The sequence below is a fragment of the Dermacentor silvarum genome, chromosome 1 (assembly GCF_013339745.2).
Source record: "Dermacentor silvarum isolate Dsil-2018 chromosome 1, BIME_Dsil_1.4, whole genome shotgun sequence".
NCBI lineage: Eukaryota > Metazoa > Arthropoda > Arachnida > Ixodida > Ixodidae > Dermacentor > Dermacentor silvarum.
In genome coordinates, this window is record NC_051154.1 from 75,880,051 (window position 1) to 75,902,079 (window position 22,029).

Consider the following 22,029-nt stretch of genomic DNA (forward strand, 5'->3'; position numbering starts at 1 on the left):
GTTGTTACAGAGTTCGAAAGAAAATAGAGACGGCACCTCCTGCAGAAAATGGCTTCATATCCATTCTTTCCAACTGTCGCTTATGTGTTTGCATTCTCCCTTACCTTGGGTGCACACTTATAGGGCTCCTCACCAGGTCTGGCCATATTGAGCTGACAAGCGCAATGCATACAATGCGCACTAACGATCGTGCCTGCCAAGTATTACATCGCTATGCACCATGAAAAAAGCTTAAATTTCAAATCAAAATTTGCCCTTCTCCTCGCGGACGCCGTGCTCTCAGCCAGAGAGTGACACATACTTTATCGCAAGTGCACTAACGTACATCACCGTGCTGTGATGTCACTATGAGTGACCAACAATTATTCAAGGCAACATCAGTTATTTGTTTAATCTGTTGCTTTCATAGAGGAATTAAAGTTTAGAGAAATAATAAAACATACAAACCAAATGTCTGCACGCTTTTGTTTTATTTCGTGCTGAAGCTAGAGAAATGTACTTCCGCTTCGTCTGCTTGTTCACACGTCGTGCAGACAACGAAACTGTCATTTTCTACCATGTTCCAGCGCCCGATCATGCTCTCTGATCCGCTTCTGTCTGCCTTAGTCTTCGTGTAGCCTGACTTCTACTGCTAGTCAGGTGTAGTCGAGCACAGCGCGTAAAATCGTGCGCTACGTGAAACGAGACAAACGCAACGCAAACAGCAACAGCAAAGAAAAAGAAGGCAGGGCCTGTGACGTAGGCATCACGCAATCCTCCAGCTCCGGTATGGGAGAACACAGGGAAGGAATTTCGCTTGCGGAGGCTAGACGGGGCAGGTGGAGAGAGTGTCTATGTTGGCGGTGATACTTGCCCCCCTGAAATCATGGGTTTGCGGCATTGAAAATTTTGCACCCCGGCTATTTATGAGCGAATTTGAAAAATTCTTGCGGTAGAACACTCCCTAGAGGGCCTGTAACAACTTCCAGCGTATAACCTAAATTTACTATGTGGCCTGGTGAGGCCCTTTAAATCAGTCGGTTACCAGAGATATTAGCAGTGCACGGCAGATATTGTGTCCGGCCAGTTGAAAGTGAAGTCAATTTACCTCAGTTGCAAACTCAAAGTAAGCACAATGGCACCTATGCTGCATTCTCATAGATGCTTTCATTTTAATTTACTCGCTCATCTTTGCTGCTCAATGTACACACTTCTGTTTCCGCCTAAATTATTTGTGAAACTGCATGAGAGGTGCCCCGTTCTCCCAGATAGAGGTAGCCGCATTTTCATTACGCAGTGAAGGTAAGCATCCCAGAGTACGCATTAATAGTGCATTATCGCTACAATATTTACACGATGGTAACAATAACGAATGCACAAGTTCTCTAGAGGGAGCGAAGAAGGAGTAAATATGATTCACGTAACGCATGCATCCATTTAATGGTGCAATCAGAACGTGGCCATGAGATCGGCTTCCTGTCCTTAAATCTGGATCACCGCATTGCCAAACGTGGCGACTCTGTGCGTTGCAATACTGCATGTTGGACTTTTACATATAACAACGCTGAAAAAGTTGTGTTTAAATGGTGTGCACAATTTAAGATGAGGGTTTCTGCTACGGCCTTCAATTGCACTAAACATGCACAGAAATCTGCTCATGCGAGTCGCTACTTACTCGATGCCACCTTGTGGCGAGAGAAAAAAACTCTTCCTGGATTTCTAGTGCTCCCGTAGCGTCGCCATTTTACCTGAAAGCCTTTTTAACACCATGAGCTGGACAGTGAAGGACATGATGGCAATGGGGACTTAGTGGGCATAATGAGTCATGAGTGCAAAAGAAATACTAAAGTGCATCTTTTGATAGCATGGGGTTTGCAGGCTGGAATGAAATCCTGCCCATGAGCTTTGCCACCTTACAGGCCAACCTGTGAGGCAATGTCAGATTGCCTGTCAGTCAGCCTCACATTGCCTCACAGGCTGGTCTGCAATGCAGCCTTAGCAATGGAACACGATACCAGTACCAACCATCCACAACATGTGGGATGATCCGTCGCTACACATACATGCTACACCTCTTACTGAATTATGTGCTGACTTTACAAGCGTCCTCTACTTCCGGCGAGAATCTAGACTAGAGGATTACACCTTTTTTTTTTTAAGTGGTTAAGAGTCGCTTACTTCAACAAGGCAATTTCTTTGAGCAGTCTCCTTGAACAACTGGCTGGAAGCCCCTTCTGCTTCATACCCTCTTCATTCATGGATAAAACCTGGAACGAAATGCAGCAAGAATAAATGATGCTTAGGTCATTACAAGTATGGCATACAGCATGTAAATGCACCAGTGACATGTAGCCTGCCCTATCAATATCTATTAAATTTTCACTATTGAGAAAAACAAAACAAGAAAGCTCCAACAATGCAATTTAATATCTAGAACAATTTTGCCAAAATGTTAAAAATCCCTCTCCTGCCATTTAAAGACTGATGCAATGCATTATCGCTTTGTTTTTATCACCTGTACACTTGCTGTAAAGTAAAAGGCGGCTGACGCAGAGCAGAAATAGGAGAAAGCCAATGATATGTAACCAGCACGCATAGTTCATAGCAGACATAGTCCACATATAACTTTCCATAAAGCACCTAGTCACTGTGGCCCCACTGGCATACAACGTAATGTAACCAACGTAACCAACATTTTGTGGCCAACTCGGCTCCTTCCTCAGGAGTTAATGACAGAGGAAGGAGCAGCTCAGTTAGTTCTAAAACATTGCATTTATTAATTACCACTTTTTTGGTAGGACATGCTATAAACTTAATAATTAGCCCAACTAGACAGGCAATCCTTTCAAAATGTCTAGCTCAAACTCAACTTACATCATCCAGGGTGCAGTTCTTAAATATATGATAATATTTCTTGAGATGTGCTCGGTGTAGCAGCTCTTCAACTGATGATGGTGTACCATCCCAATGCATCCTGGTCACAGCAGCACCAGTCCATGGAGATGTGGCACGCGAGTTGCAGCCTGACGTGGGTGGTGATTCGTAGGGCGATGCTGGTGCCGAGGATAGAGGAGAATTGCATGGCGATGGCCCAGGATGCTCAGTGCCTTGACCTGCACAGTTCACACTGCCCACAAGGGGAAAATGTTACACCTTCTGCATCCAAAACTTGATGCTATGGTGAAATACAGCAGACATTCACAACTGTCTCTGCCCTTACTGCAAGACATTTCGCAACCTAACTGTGCTTTTCATCAGTATTACCTTTTGGTCATATGATTGCTACCATATCTAACACACATTTTTCAGTGTTTTTGGCGAGTGCACTACTCTTGCAATAAGTTTTTCATACAAGTAGCCAACAGATTTTTTTGGAGCTGCTCGCACTTACGCGGCTTTGGTACCTTTTCAAATCCATGTCGGTGTTCTATGAAAAACTGATTTAAAAGACTTATGTTGAACCAATGCATACTGGTGACCGAAATTTACAACACCATGTCAGATCTTACTCAATTTTCTTGACATAATATGCACATGATGTTCCAAACAGAAAATGTGGTGGTCGTGAATAAAGTTGCCGTAATTCAGGCTGGAGTCTCGCTTCCATGTGATTTTAAAGAGAAGTTTTTTTTTTTTTTTTTTTTGCAGCTTCCAACTGGTTTCGATGCTGCATTCATTGAACTGTGTGGCGAGCTGCGGTTCAGTTCAGTGAATATAGCATTCGGTGTCATACCACTCCGGGTGACATCCGAGATTATGTTCGTAAGCCACCGCAGCAAAACGAACACAAAAGCTTCGCTTATTCTGATAACCACAGTGTGTTAGACCTGTTTCTTTTGGCTTTCCACGTGCCGTACGGCCACTGTGAAGAGGACTTTGTCAACAAAGCATAAAACAAAAAAAAGTGGTTGCTGGCTCTCAAGTTCAACATATTTTTTTTTTTTTTTGGCATTGAAATTAGATCCTTTAAGGTTGCTCGATTATTTGGACATTTTTTGCTGTCATTTCCGAATAAAAAAAGAATCGGTCGATTGCTTTGTGTAAAAGGTTGAATTTCAATATAGCAAAATTTCAATATAACGATGATGTAAAGTGATGATTTTATGACTGTTATATTGAGGTTTAACTGTATTAACTAATGTTCATTACTTACTGCATTTACAGCGTACATTAATGTTAGAAACTAAGACGGTTGTATCCTAAGACAAGTTCATCTTCAATATTTCTATAAGCTCTGTCTTCTAAGGTATCCACCCGCAAATGTGCCACCCAGTTAATCTAATTTCGCAGTCTGAGGTAGGAATGCCTGTGCTCATAACAAACACACTGTGTACCAGTCTGAATGCAGGGTGGAGCTGATAACGGTTGTATTGTTGCAAATGCCTGGCGGGGGGGGGGGGACCTTATGACAAGGTGCATCACTTCAGGGTGCAAAATTGTTTGGATTGAGTGACAAAATAAGATAACTAGTTCAAAACAGGCGCCTCGAAGAAAATCAAACTAAATGAATTTGCGCTTACAGGACTGTCTTCACTATCCCAATATCCCTTTCAGGCGCCAATTCTGTCAATTGAAAACTTAGTTTCATAAAATGTTTTGCATCTTTAGAATCATGAAAAGCATAGATGTAGAATGGATTAAGAATTTGAAATTATTCAGCAAGCTTTGTCAACTTGACAAGATGTGGACTCTATGACAGAATTCCATAGAGAAACGTCAGATATAAGAACAAACTATTTCACCTCAAGCATACTTAGAAATCTGCTATCCAGCCACTTGAAAAACATGCCTGATATAAAACATTGTGAGAAACAATAAAAGAAGTGAAACCAGCTGCATGAAAACATGCTGAAACCAAAAGCACACACCGAGCAGTCTACGTTCCAACTTGTTTCACTAAAATGCTTTACACATACTATTGCAACATGCAGCACAGGTTAGATAAGAAACTTTCAAGGTGTATGCAACATGTTCTAAACACTATTTTCATCAGTGACATTGCTTTTAATGAAATATCTAAGAGACCTTAAATGCAAAAATGAAAAGAAGTAATGGAAGTTTCACTTAAACACTTTGATTTTATTTTTCAATGCATACTGTGTCCATGAAGAAGCGTAAACCATCTGTGCAAGCCACATTTATGTAGCTAACATACCCTTTGTGCGAGTTTGAAAGCGCAAGTTTGAAGGCACTGTATATCAAGCACTGATTTAGGATGTCTTGTATGTCTAGAATTCAACTGAACCCATTCTCACGATAGCGCATAGGAACACAGAACTGTTTTTACGTGAGACAAGCAGTAGAAAGTCCACTTACATAAAAGCATGCTACACTCTTCACATCCCCACCTTATACAGTGGAATCCCGCTGATACATATTTCACGGGACCGAAAAAAAAAAAAAAAAAAAACGTAAGAGCCAGGAAACGCAAGAGATGAGAAATAAGAAAAATTGAGAAATGAGACTAGTGTTGACCTGCGCACAATATTATTTTAATTCTTACGTGTGAAAAAGAGTCGTAGTTTCCCCCGAAAGCTGAAGCATTGATTGCGATAGCAAATTAGTAGACAGCTATACAATGTAAGGATAGTAGTTTTATCGTCGTATGAACTTGTAAACATTCGCTTATTAACTATAGTGACAAGCATGGTGTCAGCGCCCACAGGCAAACATGAACACTTCACATTCGATGAGCGCGGAGACGCGCTGTCGAATAGTGGCATGAGGAAGCGCCGCTGCAGCAGTGAGCGAAGTGACCTTCATGCTGCTGTCTATCGCTTTAACGCAAACTGAGCGCCGAGAACACACAGCACACAAAGCTACGAGCCGCCGATGCACCTACACTGGCTAGACTGCCCCCAACATAGATCGCTTTCAGGATACAGCCCGCGCGCAGCCGCGCAGTACGCAGTTGATGCTAGAGTACAACGCCACTCACTATCCCTCCCACCTCGCTCCCTTGCCGGTGCTTTGAGCGCAACAGAAGAAGGCGCGGTCGTCGCCTCCCCTTGCACGCTTTCACTCACACATACAGCATACGGCACGCGGCGACGGCGTTATCAGCCTTGGAATTTATTGACCCTTTTCGCGGCGATCCCGTGGGCGCTGCCATGTTTGATCACGTGGTGACGCGTCCATTGCTTGCCTCAACTGCCTCCGTTGCCTCCTTGTTTATAATGGAAGTGTATGACGCCGGCGCAGCTTAGAAAACCTCCGTTTTGGGAGATATCGTAAACGGTGACTGGGTGAACGACACGAAACTTTGATCACAGCTTCAGAGAACATGCAAAAGCGCTTTAGGAGCTGATTAGCCTATGTCCAAACGGCGTAAGCAGCATATATTGCGCTTGTTCTAAAAGTGGGGCTAAATATGTATTTCAAGCTATCCAAACATTCTGCTCATGAATTGAATCAGGATTAGTGTGTTTTGCTCTTTGTACTTAATTGGCAAATATTTTGAAGCAGCAGCTTGTCAGTTTCTGCCTCAGTGAAGTTCCTCGGTGCGGCCACTACCTGATTATTTTCTGCCTAATCGCTCACGGGTGTGCTCAGTTCCGATAGACTTGTCCTTGCTGCGCACAAGGCTTGAAACGTAGCTGTTCTGCAAATTGCAATACCTTGTAGCAAATGCGTATTATAGCGAGTAACTCGCTTACTCTTGTAGACCGTCACGAAACATTCAGCTTCGACCATTCGTGCGCTATCGATGTAGTACCGACACTTATTGTGCGTATATAGTGCGCATATATTAAGTGTGCGCCCATTCACTTATTCTTGACACGTTGGTGAAAAAGTGGGTGTAAGTTTCCGTGCTGGTTGGGGTAGATTTGTGTAAATACTGTGCGCGAAACCTACTATGACAAGAGGCGGCGCTACTCCAGTTATCATTGTTTAACGAGCAGTACTCACTCTTGACGATGTACCGGGACTGAAGCCCTTTCTTTGAAGGAATTAGCAATACAACGGAGGCGGATTAGCAAATTTGTGTATCCTCGAGGAGAGCCGTACATCTCGAAGTGCTGGAAACAACTACGGACAATTGCAGCAGCGGCCCGCGAACTTGGCCCCACATATGCATTACATTCGTTAATATGCCAGTCACTATTTTGGCAGCCAACTATTGCACACATCTTCAATCCACAGGATTCAAACCAGAGTGAATGGAGCACAGTGCGTTAGCGAAAACTTAGTTGCATTTCCGACAACAGCTGATCGCACAGAAGCAAGGTAGAAGCGGAAATGGTTTTGTATTCGTGCGCGGTCGCTTAGGAGACGATTGGCGCGCCGCCGTAAGCGCCATCTCGTTTCTATAAAACAAACTGCTCCGCGAAAAGGGTCAATACGGAACATCCATGCACCAAAACTAATTTTAGGGCCACAACGCGTCATAGACACCATCTTTAGATTGCAAATACGAATGTCAAAGGCCATACTTTTGCTGGTGGAAACCGAAAATATGTCATAGGTGTGGCCCTGGCACTTTGGGTGGCCAATGCCATCGTCAAGCCACCAAGCCACGCGACATGAAAAGAATGGCCGCTAGGGCCGGCGTGGGGTGGCAGTTTACAACGTATGATGCGGGAACGGTCCCACAGTTGCGACGCAACAGCGGGGTTACCAATGCATTCGGTTCTATGGGAGCTGTGCCGGGACCTGCTGAAAACGATGCAACAGCCGGGAAAACGCAGCACCTGGGAACGTAACAGCGGGGTTCTACTGTACTATGTGCCTCCCACATGACCACTTGCAGGTGCTTCCCATATGTTTAGTTCTTTGCAGATGTTATGCACATACTCCAATGAAAAATCTATGGCATGAAATGTTCCAGAATGCAATATCTATAAATGTTAAGTTTAGATCATAGTTTCACACAAACTTATCAGAGGGGAACAAAATTGGCACGGAAGTAAATTCAACCACTAAGGGAAAGATAAGATGTACAGGCTTCAGGTTGAATGCACTATACTATGAATCCAATTCTTTGACGTGGTTTGATTCTCAGTTTACTTCCCATTTCCTTGTAGCATGGTGGTTTTATTTGACACATTTTGTATATCTGTAAGTCTGTTAATGGAATATTTCTGTAATGATATAGTGGTGCTGCCATCAAGCCAATGATGGCTGAAGTGCCGCTAGGAAATTGCAGAAACATTTGTGCCAGATTTCTCTCTAGCTATTTTTGCATGAAACACAATGGTACAGGCAAAAAGCATGTGCAAGGGTAATGATAAAATCAGAAGTCACACAAATGCACCACAAACAAGACAGGTGTCACACACTTTCATAAGACACAAAATGTTACAAAGTGACACATCCTGCTAGGCACACTGGATACCACAGGAGCCAGTGCATGCAGCAGAAATGAACTGTTGCAGCTGTTGTGTCTGCCAAGTGGGTACACTGAACCATGTAGTAAAACAGGAATGCACAGTCGCCTGATAAAAACCATCCAAATAGTGTGTCACCAATTTAAACGTTGTGGGGCAACATATAGGTGGCTATAAAATTTAGTACTACCCCTAGAAACAACAGCACAATGTGGTGCCTGTGCGCTCTTGCATCACTGAAAACACTGCAAGCTGGCGGTGCCCCAATGGGCCTATTGAGCTTTTTCCAGCTGTAAATGTAGATGTAGAGCTGACATTTTGATCACATGCATTTCATGGCAATGCTGCTGTGTTCCACGTCCTCGGCACACCTCAACTGGCTGGCAGGCGGCACTGTTCATTCTTGTGTGCAATTAATCTTTTCTTGCTGCCCCTGTTTGTACAGCGGCAAGCACATTTAGCGCTAACAGCTAGCAGAGCAAGAAAGTGGAAAAACATGTAACAAAGGCGTGGAGAATAGAAAAGGGGGCATGAAGTAGTTAAAGGGAACTGCATAAATCTCGGTGCAATGGATTGCCCGGACGTTAGAAGTACCAAATACAGGGGTGGGACTGTCAAAATTCATTTTGCAGCAATTTTTGGGGCAAGTAACATTGCGCTTTGGAGCAGTTTGGAGCAGATAATAAACGGTTTAGAGCAGGCCAATCTGAATTTTGGTGGAATAATGGATATGGCAGTGCACTTCGAAACCACGACGAAACACAGAATAAACCAATATGAAGCACGTAGTAGAAGCACGCTATGTAGCTATAACATACTAGAATATGGAAGAGCGGGGCACGACGCATGCTTTCTTGTAAAGCCAAAAACATCGGTGGCACTAAGATCGATGATGATAGCGGGAAATGTTCTCAAATTATGCGGTCCAAACGACGCAGTCACATAATTTCTGGTTCACCATATGTCACCGCAGACACATAGACCACAGTCAACCCTGGGCTGGTATGACGTAAAACTATTACAATCTGTTTTTATTGCGATAACAATTATAGGGACACTCCTGGCGCATTTCTGCCGTCGTCGTCACCGCGACATTCCCTATAAAGTTCAGGGGCGATAACATCGTCACAGTGTTGCCAGGTTTGGCTATATATAGCTAAATTGGGCTACCGAAAAAAAAAAATTTGGCTGTCGACTTCGACGAGTTGGCTATGTGGCTGTATTTGGGCTACTGAAAATCTGTGACTTGGCTTTCTTCGGCCTAATAGGGGCGCCCTAATCAACGCTCCAGAGGGGCTCTGATCGAGTAGAAACAAATTTCGAAGGCTATATTTTAGCTGACTGAGCCGGCAACACGCCTATGCGTGTGTGCGTGCGCGAAATGCCATCCGCCCCCTCTCCTCCTCCATTCTCTGCGCCGTTGTCTGAGCCAGTGGCTTTGATCTTTGATGTACGCGCTACATCGCGCTACACCGTGAGGCACCCAATCCCCGGCCATCGGGATGAGCCTGGGAGTAGAGGGTTTTTCATAGAACACTGTACTAACATTGCTATGCTCAGAGAGCAACAAAATAGGGTCGGGCGATTGGCGCCGACATGAAAGAAGCACGGGTAGATGACCCTCTCCAGCGTGTTCCCGGCCATGGCTTCTTGGTGAACTATCGCGCTGGGCACAGCTTTCGACCTGCTTCATGTTTCTCACGCTAGGCTTTACTGCCATTTTCTTTTTCCTGCGAGATGAGTTTTTGTTTGTGCTTACATTAGAGATTCATTTCCGTAGATTAGACTTAAGACCAAGTCCTCCTCGGAGAGGAGAATCGAACCATGGGGAAGTGGGCCAAGTATGCGAGGAAGTATAAAGAAGAATGGGAGCAGGACCCCGAGCCCAAAGTGGGTCCTGGTGCGTTTACTTATAGACGGTTTGCCCGTAACGTGACAGATGCAGGTGCTTATTGTGCTAATATCGAAACATGTTTGCCACGATGCCATGAGTGCGCCACGTCACATGACCATCACCCAGTGTGTTAGCTTAACAGGTGAGGTGTTGCGCTACTGGCTCGAAGACGGGGGTTAGGTCCCCGGCCACGGCGGCCGCATTTCGATCGAGGCTAAATGTTGTAAACACCCTTGTACTTACATTTATGTGCACGTTAAAGAACCCCAGGTGGTCAAAATTAATCCGGAGTCGCCCACTGCTTCATGCCTCCCAATCATATCGTGGTTTTGGCACGTAAAACCCAGTAATTATTATTAATAGTATATCAACATGGTTTGCTTTTTCACAGTAACCGGTTTTCACAGGATTAACACTTATCAATTTGTCGTTTACCTTTGCTCTTTGTGAGCCGTCGCAGCTTTTGCCATTTCGAGTGAGTTACGTTCGGGATGTGCTCGTCGCCGCAGACGACTGCGCGCTTCTTACACTTGTGTGCCGTTTTGCACAGCAACCGTTTAAAGTTTCGTTTACACCGATTGAGACCGCGAGTGGCATCTGTTGTTTCTCACTTCTTTTTAATGCATGTTTTTGGCATGCCAGAGACCTAAGAACGCGACCAGGTTGATGTAAATGGAAACTATATAGAGTGTGTCCCAAGTAACCCGGGCCAATCTAATTAACGAGAAAACAAGATAGGACGATGAAACAAATGACGCGAGATAACATAGCACGATACATTGGTTTCGGCTCATAAAAAAGAAGCCGTGGGCGGATGTCACGTGAGAGCTCAATGATGCTGAACATTATTTTGCGTTCACTTGAGCAAAAAAGCAGAGTTCGTAGTTAGTATTACTGTATATAACTAAAAATAATAACTTAGTACTATCTGTCGTATAATAAAAGCACTATGATTTCGCCTTCTGCAGCGATTCACTGCATGATGTAGACCGTCACGGCGGCAAGGGCATTTGGTTACAAAGGGTTGTGCAAAAAAGGATTGCGTTTTGAATGTGAAAATTTATATAGAAATAAAACAGCAAATAAAAATGGCTATGTTTGGCTACGAAATATTTTGCTCTTTTTTGTGTTTGGCTACATTTGGGCGACAATTTCTCTAACTTTGGGCTACACCGCCTCGTCTGACCTGGCAACACTGCATCGTCGTCGCAGGCCGTATACTGTACGTGCCAGTGAAAACGTGCAAGGGCGAGCCAACGATGGAAGCTCAATCTCGTGCGGGCAATGGAGGAAAGCAGGGAGGAAGCCCGCCGTCTTCCGTTGCGCGCAAGGCACCGTGGGGAGGGGAAGGAGGGTGGTTCTACTCCTGCGGTGGCTGTGTATGCCATGGCCGCGCAGGCCCCATCTTGAAAGCCATTTGCAATGGGACACAGAGTGCGAGTGCTGATAGCTACGTGTGCGCTGTGTTTTTGCCGCTTAATTCACGTAGAAGCAAGAATCAGCACGAAGGTCAATTCGCTCGCTGCTGCGCCACGCTTCCTCACTCCCGCATTTTGACAGCGCATTTACGCGGTCTTCGAGTGAGATGTGTTCAAGTTTGCTTGTGCGCTCGTGGCACCATGCTTGTTATTTAGTTAGTAAGCGAATGTTTACAAGTTTATACGGCTGATAAAACTACTATCCTTACTTCGTATAGCTGTCTAATTTGCTATCGCAATCGACTCTTTACCTTTCGGATGAAACTGCGACTTTTTATTCCAAATCCACCACTAGTCATTTGTTACAGGTCAAAATCGCTCAGGCCTCGTCCATATGGTCATAACAACAGATTGGAATAGCTTTACGTTATACCAGCCCTGGGGACAGAGATGCGTGCCTCTCTAATACCCAGTTCACTTGCAGCGCCCTCAGCCTACTTTTCGTTGTTTTGTGCCTCAGCTAGGGAACGCCGTGCAGCTCGGCCCACATTCTAGTACACTTTAAATACAGCTGCCCTGGCTGTTCCGACAGCAACGACAACAGCTGGGAGTGGCCACACGCGTGCCGGCCACTTGCCGGAAGCGCTGAAGAGTCCAGTGTTATAAGCGAAAATTACGAGAAACTCTGCAGGAGGTGCCGTCACGCGGTGTGCATAATGTGAATAGCCATACTCTTTTTCAGAGAACGAATTCGCTCGCTGTTCGTGGCCACTGCCGGAGTACACATGCCGAAGCCGTTCTGGCGCAGCGTGGCGCAATTTCGGTCAATTTTCTGTGTTTGGCGCAGTTTGGTGCAGGAATCAGCGTTTGTATCAAAATAGCGCAATTGGCGCAGTAGTCCCACCCCTGCAAATAGGTAGAATAGGAGATAGGCAAGACAGCACTCCTGTCCCTCTCCTTCTATAGGCTGGATAAACAAGAACATGTGCTGGTACCTGCCAGAACCCCCACCAGGAGAGATTTCTTGCTACTTACTGACAGTGCAAAGTACCTAAACACAAGGTGTGGGTAGTTAAATTTCCTGATACCTCTTTTAAGTACTTCAGTGTAAATTAAAGAAAATATATATACATAGTTGAATGCACACCTGTCTTTCTGACAAACACTACAACACTATTTTGTGCTGACCAATAACCAAACAAGAGTTCACAAATATCAGAAGTTGTTCTGATGGTCTAGCCCAACCTGCTTCAATTAAGTAAAATTTGCAGTTCTATGCTACCTGCTTGCATCAGCCACACTTTTCTTCGTGTCAGACGCACTGAGAGTAAAACGCAGAGCCTGTTCTTTCTCGTATTGCTGTAAAGTCCCAACACACTCTGATCCCCTCTAACCGAAGCACATGCTGCCTCACTGCCAGTAAAAGCATTATCTTAGGCCGGACCATGTCATGAACTGCCCTGAAGGGACCAGAGGTCCCCGCACACCCTTCTGTTGTGCACCCTATGTTACCACTAGTGCAAGTGGCATGCAAAATTAAAGAAACAGAGAAGATGATTATGAGCTAAGCAAGATTGGTAGATTGGCACGTCAGGAGTACAAAATTGGGTTTTACCAAAAACGGAGGCTTGGTATGCCAGATGATGTAAAAACTAAAGGTGGCTGGCGACGCCACCTTGAAAATTCCGACTGAGCGTCCCGTGGCATCACAGATTGTGGCAACATCTTGTGGAGGCTAGTTTATTGTTTGTTAATGAACAAAAATTAAACTGAGTTAGAAAAGAAAGTAAATCTGGCAACTCCCGAGGACTTTTCCTGCAAGAAAAATGCAAATACCACGAAATTCATAATGTCACACGGAAGCCTTGGATGTGCTATTCAAACTTACGTTTTATTTTCTCTAAAAAGCTATCTCTCAACAATGAAGAAATGCAGAGGAATGCTTTGAAATAGTAACATATGCACGACTTGTTTTTCTTTAGCATTTATAAACACCAGCTCCTGAACCATTCATGCACGTGCTTGTCCTGGTGGGCATGGTTGGCACATGAAGCAATGTCACAAGCTTTGTGCTTCCCTTGCAATGCATTTCGCTTCTGCTTAACACACAGTGCTTAGGCAGAGTAATATATACACACTTCACACAATTCTGGGAGAGAAGAATTACGCCCAACATTACTTTTATAGCAGAAGAATGACTTGCAATATAGCTAAATACCTTGCAGTAAACTTGGAATAATGCCGACTTCACCTGGCTAAGGTCAAGATAAATATGCAATTTACCCTTCTTTGGGGTGCGCAGCAGAAATTCACCTATCAGTTAGTTGATTGTCCCACACCTATATACACACTATGAATATACATACTATCATACCTGCCAACCTCAAGACTTTCAAATTCGTAAACTCGCGACCGGAGGGGCAGGGGGGCACGGGAATTCTGCCGAGGAGTACGACTTCAAACACACGTGGAAGTACTGATAGAGTCTAGTACTGACGAGGCTTCGAGCATGCCATCACACTTCGCAGCCGCCACGGCTACGAAACACTGAAGTGCCGGAGTCGCACTGCACCCGATGCAGCAGCACGTCGCACCTGTACTTACGTACAGGTGGGTCTCTATGTTAAGTAACGACAACCCGTGACTTCCGGCCGTCGTCAGGTCGTTCAACGACCCGGTGACGAAGGCAACGTCACAAAGTGAAAAATGTCCTTACTCTGCAGACAATAAAGGTTACGGCGCACACCCCCATCTCTATGCGCCCCTATGTAAGTGGCGCCCCCGCCCACCAGCAACAGTGTGACTTTATTAGGAATATTTAAAAAATATTTCGCGAATATAACCACTTTTCCGTAAAAATTGAGCCGACATTCGTAAAATCGTAAGACGGGTCCAAAGTCGTACACTTTACGAAAAATTCGGGAAGAGTTGGCAGGTATGTACTATGCACACCTGTGAGGCTGTCACTATCTATAAACTATAGGATCATGAGAAGACCACGTGCAACTGCAGGTGAGGTTAGTTGACCAGTACTGTGCACCAAGCCAAAATGCTCAATGTGCCAGTTTTAGTGCAAAGAACAAACCATTAGTACAGAAGTGCATTTTGCTTTGGCCTATCTACGAGCCAATTAATTTAACATAGAACACAGAGCATACATAAGAGTTGGCATTTTAGAAGTTTATTTGGGACTAAATACAAGGGTGTTTTTTTCTTGTTTTTTTTTTGACAAAAAATTCAGAGTTCTTTAGCATTCTGTAAAAGAGTCTTAAGACACTTTCAAGCTGCAGTCTTGTTTCAATACACACAAAAAGAGACGAAATGGATACAGCAGCAGTTTTATTTTGTGGACTATATTAGAAATGCCTTGCCTTGTAATTATTTGTGGCAATAACCACCTATATATGATTTAGGTGGCCATGGCCTATGCTGTTCTCTGTAATAGGCAGAGACTGAGCCAGTAAGCCAAACCATACAGGGTCTGGTCAGATAAGCTGACAAACATTTGTACTGACCCATTGAAAGGACAATAGAAATATGGGCTGTGCAAAAGTTACATATCAGGCAGACATTGTGCCTACTTGTGTGTACAGCAGCAAGTGCTCTGTGCGACTTGCAACGTTACATTTCTCGAAAATTCGGTGTTCGGAAAGGCAGCATTTTATCAGAAAGCTTGCCAATGAGCTGAAAGTAAAAAAAAAAGTGTGTGAAAAGAGCTTAACATCAGTGTCAAAATAAATTACAAATAAATTACAAATAAATTACACTGTCAGATAAATTACATTTAAAGAACTTGAAGGGCTTTTCAGATTTAATTAGCTTTATCAGAAAAAGCAGAACTCAAGGCACAGGCAGAGAAAATATGCGCGTGGGACAATAGAGTGCGGTTGTGACGATACAGCAGAACCTTGTTCATACAATCCTGTTTCGTACTATTTCCTGGCACTAATGTGTGCGATCGAGAACACAAAAAATAAACCAATGCAGTTATGCTTCTTCTTTAGCAGCTCGTTCCCAGAAAACGTAATCTTTCGGCATCAACATTCAGTACATAAACAGCTATATGTTTTCTGGCTGCTAGATACCGCGTGAATAAGAAAAGATGCAAGGCATGCGCGATCGAGGGCAGTAGGCACCCGCCACAGCAGCTTTACCACAGTACTCGCCCGCCCGTGGCACGCAAAAATGCCGGCACGCACTTACTTTCCTCTTATGGTAAGAGAAAATCTACTCAAGGATTGTTGCGTGTTGCATTCACAGCTATCGCCACCAACCCTATCACAATAAGCATCTTCACCTATCTGTCTCACAGCATGTGTGGCATAGTGCCGCTAGAAGTGTACTACACGCTTTTATAAGCAATAACCCAAATGTGTTGCTGTTCCCTACTGCAGGCAGCATGAAGTAAGGTCATGCATTGCTTTGCTCTGGCGGCATTGCATTCCGGTGTCGCCCACCAGCTCGATTTCGCTTCAGTTTCCCCATTGCCATCTTAAAATACTACGCAATAGGAAAATGACAAAATGCTCTCAGGCCTTTCGCCAGCTCGATGTGAGTCAGCATCTCATGCCGCAACGATTCTCGCTGAGTGGACATGTCAAAATTTCTCGCCATATGCCCCACCCAAGCAAGCTACTGACCCAGTCCGTATTCGAGGAGTGCAAACATACGCTTGTCGAAGGCGCAAAAACAATGCGCGTCTCGGGCTGCTCAGACCCCACCAGCTCGATGCACGTTGGTGCCTCGTGTTGCAACGATTCACACAATGCTTTGCATTCCAGAGATGTCAACTACATTTGAGTCTGCCAAACCTTTCTTTTGTTTATGTGTGTGACTTCATGTTGCATGTTTTCCTGGTTAGTATGTTTTTTCCAAAACATATGAACGAGGTTTTACTGTACTTCATAAGTTCATCCAGATTCAAGAAAAAAAAAAGGGGGGGGGGGGGGGGGGCTGCTGCAAATCAATCTGATGTGCTGCCTCTACACACTGAATTCACATCCTCCTGCTATTTTCACTCTGCCCTGACTGACTATTGTACAATGTACTGACCTGCACTAGAAATTTAATGACAGAGAAACGCACTACAAAAAGAAGTCGTAAATTTGACATGACTGATCCACACAACCTTACCTGGGACCCATCATAGGTGGCATCATGGAGCCAACGGTTGGGGCCAGAAGAGGCGGTGCTGCGGCTATCGGGGCATCTGAACCACCCCCATAGAAAGCCAGCAACCCCACACGGGGATCGTCAGGTGCCAAGGGCAAGCTCGTCTCCGGCACAACGGCAGCCGAGGGTGCAAAGCCAGGTTTGCCACATGGTGTTGGCTCAAAAAAGGGGCCCACCAATTCATTCTCCAGGTAGCTTGGTGGAAGGCTTGCAACCCAGCTGCATAAGCAGGTCACAGACAAATCATGGAAGACCTCATGTTGACCACTGTTGATCACAAAACAGCCGCCTCTTGCACATAAGTCTAACCTACTTGTAACAATATATCGGATATAACAATGAGCAGCTGATGCACCGTCAACTTCTGTGTATTCTATGGCAAAATAAACTGCTTACTACAGTGCTCCCATACTGCATTATTGGCTATAACCATTAAATCTGGCAACTGGGTGTGTGTGTCAAACGAAAAAGAATGCATAATGATAGAAAAATACAAATAAATGAGCCACTGCCCTCGCCTGCACGCCTTACACCTTGGCAACACCCGCCTTTGTGCCATGTACAACTCGCACACGGCACGCCTTCGTCGCATCACAAAGGTCCCTACCATCACACGCCGCTGCCTCGTTTCACTTCCACTCCTCCCAAACACATCTCTCTCTCTTTTTTTTTTATGATAGGGTTTTACATGCCAAAACCACGATCTGATTATGAGGCACGCCGAAGTGGGGGACTCCGGAAAATTTGGACCACCTGGGGTTCTTTAAAGTGCACCTAAATCTAAGTACACGGGTGTTTTTGCATTTCGCCCCCATTAAAATGCGGCCACCGTGGCCGGGATTCGATCCCGCGACCTCGTGCTTAGCAGCCCAACACCATAGCCACTAAGCAACCATGGCGGGTCCAAACGCAACTCAAGCGTATGCAGCACACAGGCAGGTGCCAACAACAATGCGTACGTACGCGGCACACAGGCAGGTGCCGCAGCTCATCTTTTTCCCCCCAGGATTTTGGGTTGCTTTTCCTTTCAGCACAGACACCCAGAAGCCAAATTTAGTTGTTAAACAATGAATTTTTTTGCACACGGGGTCTGTCCCAAAGTTTGCGCAGTAAATGTTTTACAAAAGTCAGTTCACAAGCTTATATACATTTATGTGGCCACCTTCAAAATACAGTATGGACCACTTATAATGTAACCGCTTATAGTGCAGGACCGGATATAGTAGGGTATTTTCAGACTCCCGTTAATTTTCCCATAGCACTCCATGTATACGCATACCGCTTACAGTGCAGCCGCGTGAGACGAAATACCGGTTATAATGCGGCTTCCGCGGGAACATCTCGCCGACAAGGGCGGCAGCGGGCACGCTTCTCAACAAGGTGTGTGGTGCCGGCCGGCGTATGCATTATTCAATGCAATCAAACTCTCGTTAATTCGGACATATTTGGCCGGACATCGGTTAATTCGGACTACTTTCGGAGCTCGGTGAGTGAGGAGCGCCGCAAATGTGCGACACAAAAGAGCAAGAATGGCGCTAGCGTCCCACCGAAACGAAGCGGCGGAGTCCGCATCGCCACAGCCATCAGTTGAAATCGTACGTGAATGACAGCAACGCCGGAACGCTTCGAGCTTATTTGTGTCTTTAAAGCCTGTATTCTTGCGTTTACCGCCGCGCATAACACCGTGTTGGCCATGGGCTTTCGTAACTGCGTAGTTGTCATCCATGATCGCATCGATAGCGGCTGCGGTTTTCTCCGCAGCGGTTGCGGTGAATTGCCCAGGGGGCGCTGCAAAAATGGTGCTAAAAAGCGCCCCAATCCGAAACTGGGTAGTACCAAGCTCGGTCGTCTGCTTCGGGAAGCACGTTTACAATATGGACCCGCCACTTTCGGTTGTGTTGTACCATGGCTTGCAGCGAATATCGGGCGCCGAAGATTTTTCCATGGGTGGCATGCTGCGTAAAGGCAAGAAATTATGCAACGCCGAATACGTGTACGCCGTTCAAGAAATAAGCGGCGAAGTTTTAGCGTGGTGTCAATCGCAAGTGAAGCGAGTCACGCACGTGCGAAGTTGAACTTCAGGTAAGGTTTGCACGCTGCTAGATTTAGGTGTACAAACGCGAGGAAATGCTTTCTATAAATGAATTCACAGCAGCGATAAGCAGACGTGTACGGAACTGCTCGAGCGCACGATGGTACGCGCCGCGACGGCAGCGGTCTTTCAGCATGCCGCGGTGTACGAACTGCTCGAGCGCATGATCGTACGCGCTGCGACGGCAGAGGTGTTTCGACATGCCGCCAAACGGCGGATCTCCTGCAATCTTTGTTGACTGTATGCCGCTAGACAAGTAATTATGCCTGCGCTGTAGTAGCGGCCATCTATCCCTTTAGCAATTGATAAATAACTCATGCAATGCATATAAGCTCGCAGTAACGTACGTACGTGCGAATCGCGCTGCAGCGCGAGCTCGTGCGCTGCTCGCTTGATGTAGCTTTTAATGACAGCGCTCGAACATCGATGTGCTGTAATCAATACTACCTTGCTGTGCTGCCTCAACGTGCTGGCTTGAGGTCAAGGATGAGCACATTCAACTCTCTAACCTGTGCTACTCGTAGTGGGGTAGTGAATTGTCACCGAATCAGCCCGACCATTTGTGGCCATTTGCACACACCTGGTCACTTCACCACTTCGCACCGGTCGAATTGTTAATTGTCGCTGTGGCCGGGTCTCGAATCGTGAATCACCAGCCATGCCTGCTGCTATGTCGGTCTTCCATTTCGCTTACCCAGCGCGACGAACTGCAGTTATCCTGCGCGCCGGACGCTCCACTTCGTGAGGCCTTGAAGGGAAACGATAGAATCTGACGTTGGGATTCAGGCCTTCTTGTTCATGGCAGGTCACGACGCAGCAGTAACGACGGTGACGCTTTTTCGAGGCTGAGCTAGGTCGCTCCGGATCGGTGTCGCCGATGTCTTCTGCTTCCAGCATTACGTCCCATGGCACACGGAGAGTCCGTTTTCGTATAACTATAGGCTGCGGCCAGCTCGCAGCCTGGTCGCCGTGGTCTGTGAGAAGTGAAGAGCCTTTCCGCACTCGAAACAGGGCAGAAAAAAGTGTGAATCTACGCAAAACGCGGGCTAGAAACATGCTTTGCCACAGCCAGGGCTCAATACTATCCAACTGGTACTACCCAGATGATGTTTTTCGCCGCCACCAGGCGCCGCTACTATACCTCAAACTCCAGCGCAAGACGCCCATAGTTTCGTTTTTATTTGGTACGCGTGCCTAAAAAACTGCGTAGTCACCATCGATGATCGCATAGATAGCGACCGCGGTTTCGACGGCCAGTTGCAGCAACTGGACGACTCGGTGCGTGCGTCGGGCGCGTGTTTTCAGCACCGCAAAGTCGGCGTTCATAATTGCGTCGATAGCGGTCACGGTTTTTTCCGCATCGGTTGCGGGAAACAGTTGTTTCGTTTTTACTCGGTGCAAAGCTTTCGAGCTTGACGAGTACCGGCTACATCGCGATTATGTTTTGGCCAGCTCACTGGAGAAAATGTAATCGCGATGTGCGCGCGATAGTACAAAGCGTGTCTACATGCTTGGTACACATGTTTTGCATACGTACAGGGCTTGAAAATCGTTTTGGTTATAGTGTGGCACCGCTTATAGTGCAGATATTCGCGACTCCGGCGACTTACGTTAAAAGCTCCCCATTACGTACTCCCCATTAGGCAATACACCGGTACCTCCTCTTCTTCCATTACTGGAAGAACCCATGAAAGTCGTCTCTCAAAGTGATGCTTCTTTATTTTATTTTTTGCGACATCCGAAAAATTCCGCCCAGATAGCACCACTTTCCATTCAGGGAGAAACACTGCAGGATGCTAAATCCAGCAAGTACGGAGGTTGTTTGAGTATAGTGATAGAATTGAATGCCAAAAACCCATGCACCAGCAATGCAGAGTGTGCAGGGGCACTGTCATGATGTAGAATCCAGCAGGGCACTTGATTCTACATCACGACAAATTGACAAATTTAGTGACACGATGCACACAATAGTATTACTCACAATCCAATACCTCCACGAAAATAGCTGCATTGCCAGTTTGACCCTCAGCTACAAATTAATGGAACACAATTCCATGGCAGTAAAGAAACACGATCAACATGACTGATTTTGCTTTACTCTTTCCAAGCGTTCTTTGACTTTGGCTCATCTTTTTTCTCTGCAATTTCATGTCTATGTGATATCTGTAAATCCAAGATTCATTGCCAGTGATAGCTATTTGCAAGAAATCATCACTTTCGTCTGAAGTTTACCAATTGCCCAACATTCTTTTTCTCACAACTTTTGCTCAGGAGTATCTGCTTTTCGTACCATCCTGGCACACACCTCATTTCCCCAAAATTCTGTCACAATCTTGTGAATGAATTTGTTTCTGAAAGTAGGTGCTGCTGATATATCAGTCACTTGGTGGTCACTAAACATGAGAGCAATCTTATGAATTATCATTGATGTTTTGCACTCTCCCACAGGGTGGAGGGGCGCGCCTTCATCTTGCATTGCCTTAGAGCCTTTCACGAGTATCTTAAAATGCTGAAACATCTTAAAGGTAGTTCTTTCCTTTAGGGTTCCCTCTTCACAAAGCTGCAGACACATTTGATAAATTTTTACTCCATTCTGTTGAAGTATTTAAGAAGCTTTATACCGATTCTTTGTTCCATCTGCTGCTCAAATGCCCTGACGACATACCAAAATTGGGTTGTACAAACAATGTATGCATAAAATTCTGGCATGTCATAGGGAAGTTCAGCCCGTAGTGGAGGTTAACGAGGTTCTCTAGAGGGGGGGAGGGGGGGGGGATAAAACTGTGCTTCCAAACCATGCATGCATTTTTTGGGACAGACCTCGTAGGCTGCTTCACAAGTCCAACAGAGCTACTGCGGACACAATCCCAAACAGCCACTGGCTCCACAGCCTTTAAGCACAGCCTTTAAGCCCACCCTTATGCAGTTGTAAAGAAACCAGAGTTATCCCCCCATGCCAAACTAATAAAATTTTACACCCATACACCAGAACCAAGTGGAAGAAACTCGACAAAAACATCCCATACAGAAATGGCATACTGCTGACATAAGGGGTACAAGTTCTCTTGGTCAAAATTCCTGACTGCCATTTCAACGAGGTAGCTCTGAAGTAGGCAAGAAAATTTATTAAATTCTGGGGTTTTGCAT

The 22,029-nt window shown here is 45.5% G+C and overlaps 1 protein-coding gene across 3 annotated transcripts in view; it reads right to left on the minus strand.

Moving 5' to 3' along the window:
- LOC119466484 (zinc finger CCHC domain-containing protein 14-like) overlaps positions 1-22,029 on the minus strand; it is a 76,498-nt gene that overhangs the window by 26,344 nt on the left and 28,125 nt on the right. For all 3 annotated transcript variants that reach the window (XM_049669961.1, XM_049669955.1, XM_037727000.2), the window contains exons 6-8: positions 16,752-17,009; positions 2,854-3,106; positions 2,158-2,246 (exon numbers count right to left, since the gene is read on the minus strand). In XM_049669961.1, the coding sequence (XP_049525918.1) occupies positions 2,158-2,246; positions 2,854-3,106; positions 16,752-17,009 (600 nt within the window). The remainder of the gene's footprint in view (positions 1-2,157; positions 2,247-2,853; positions 3,107-16,751; positions 17,010-22,029) is intronic.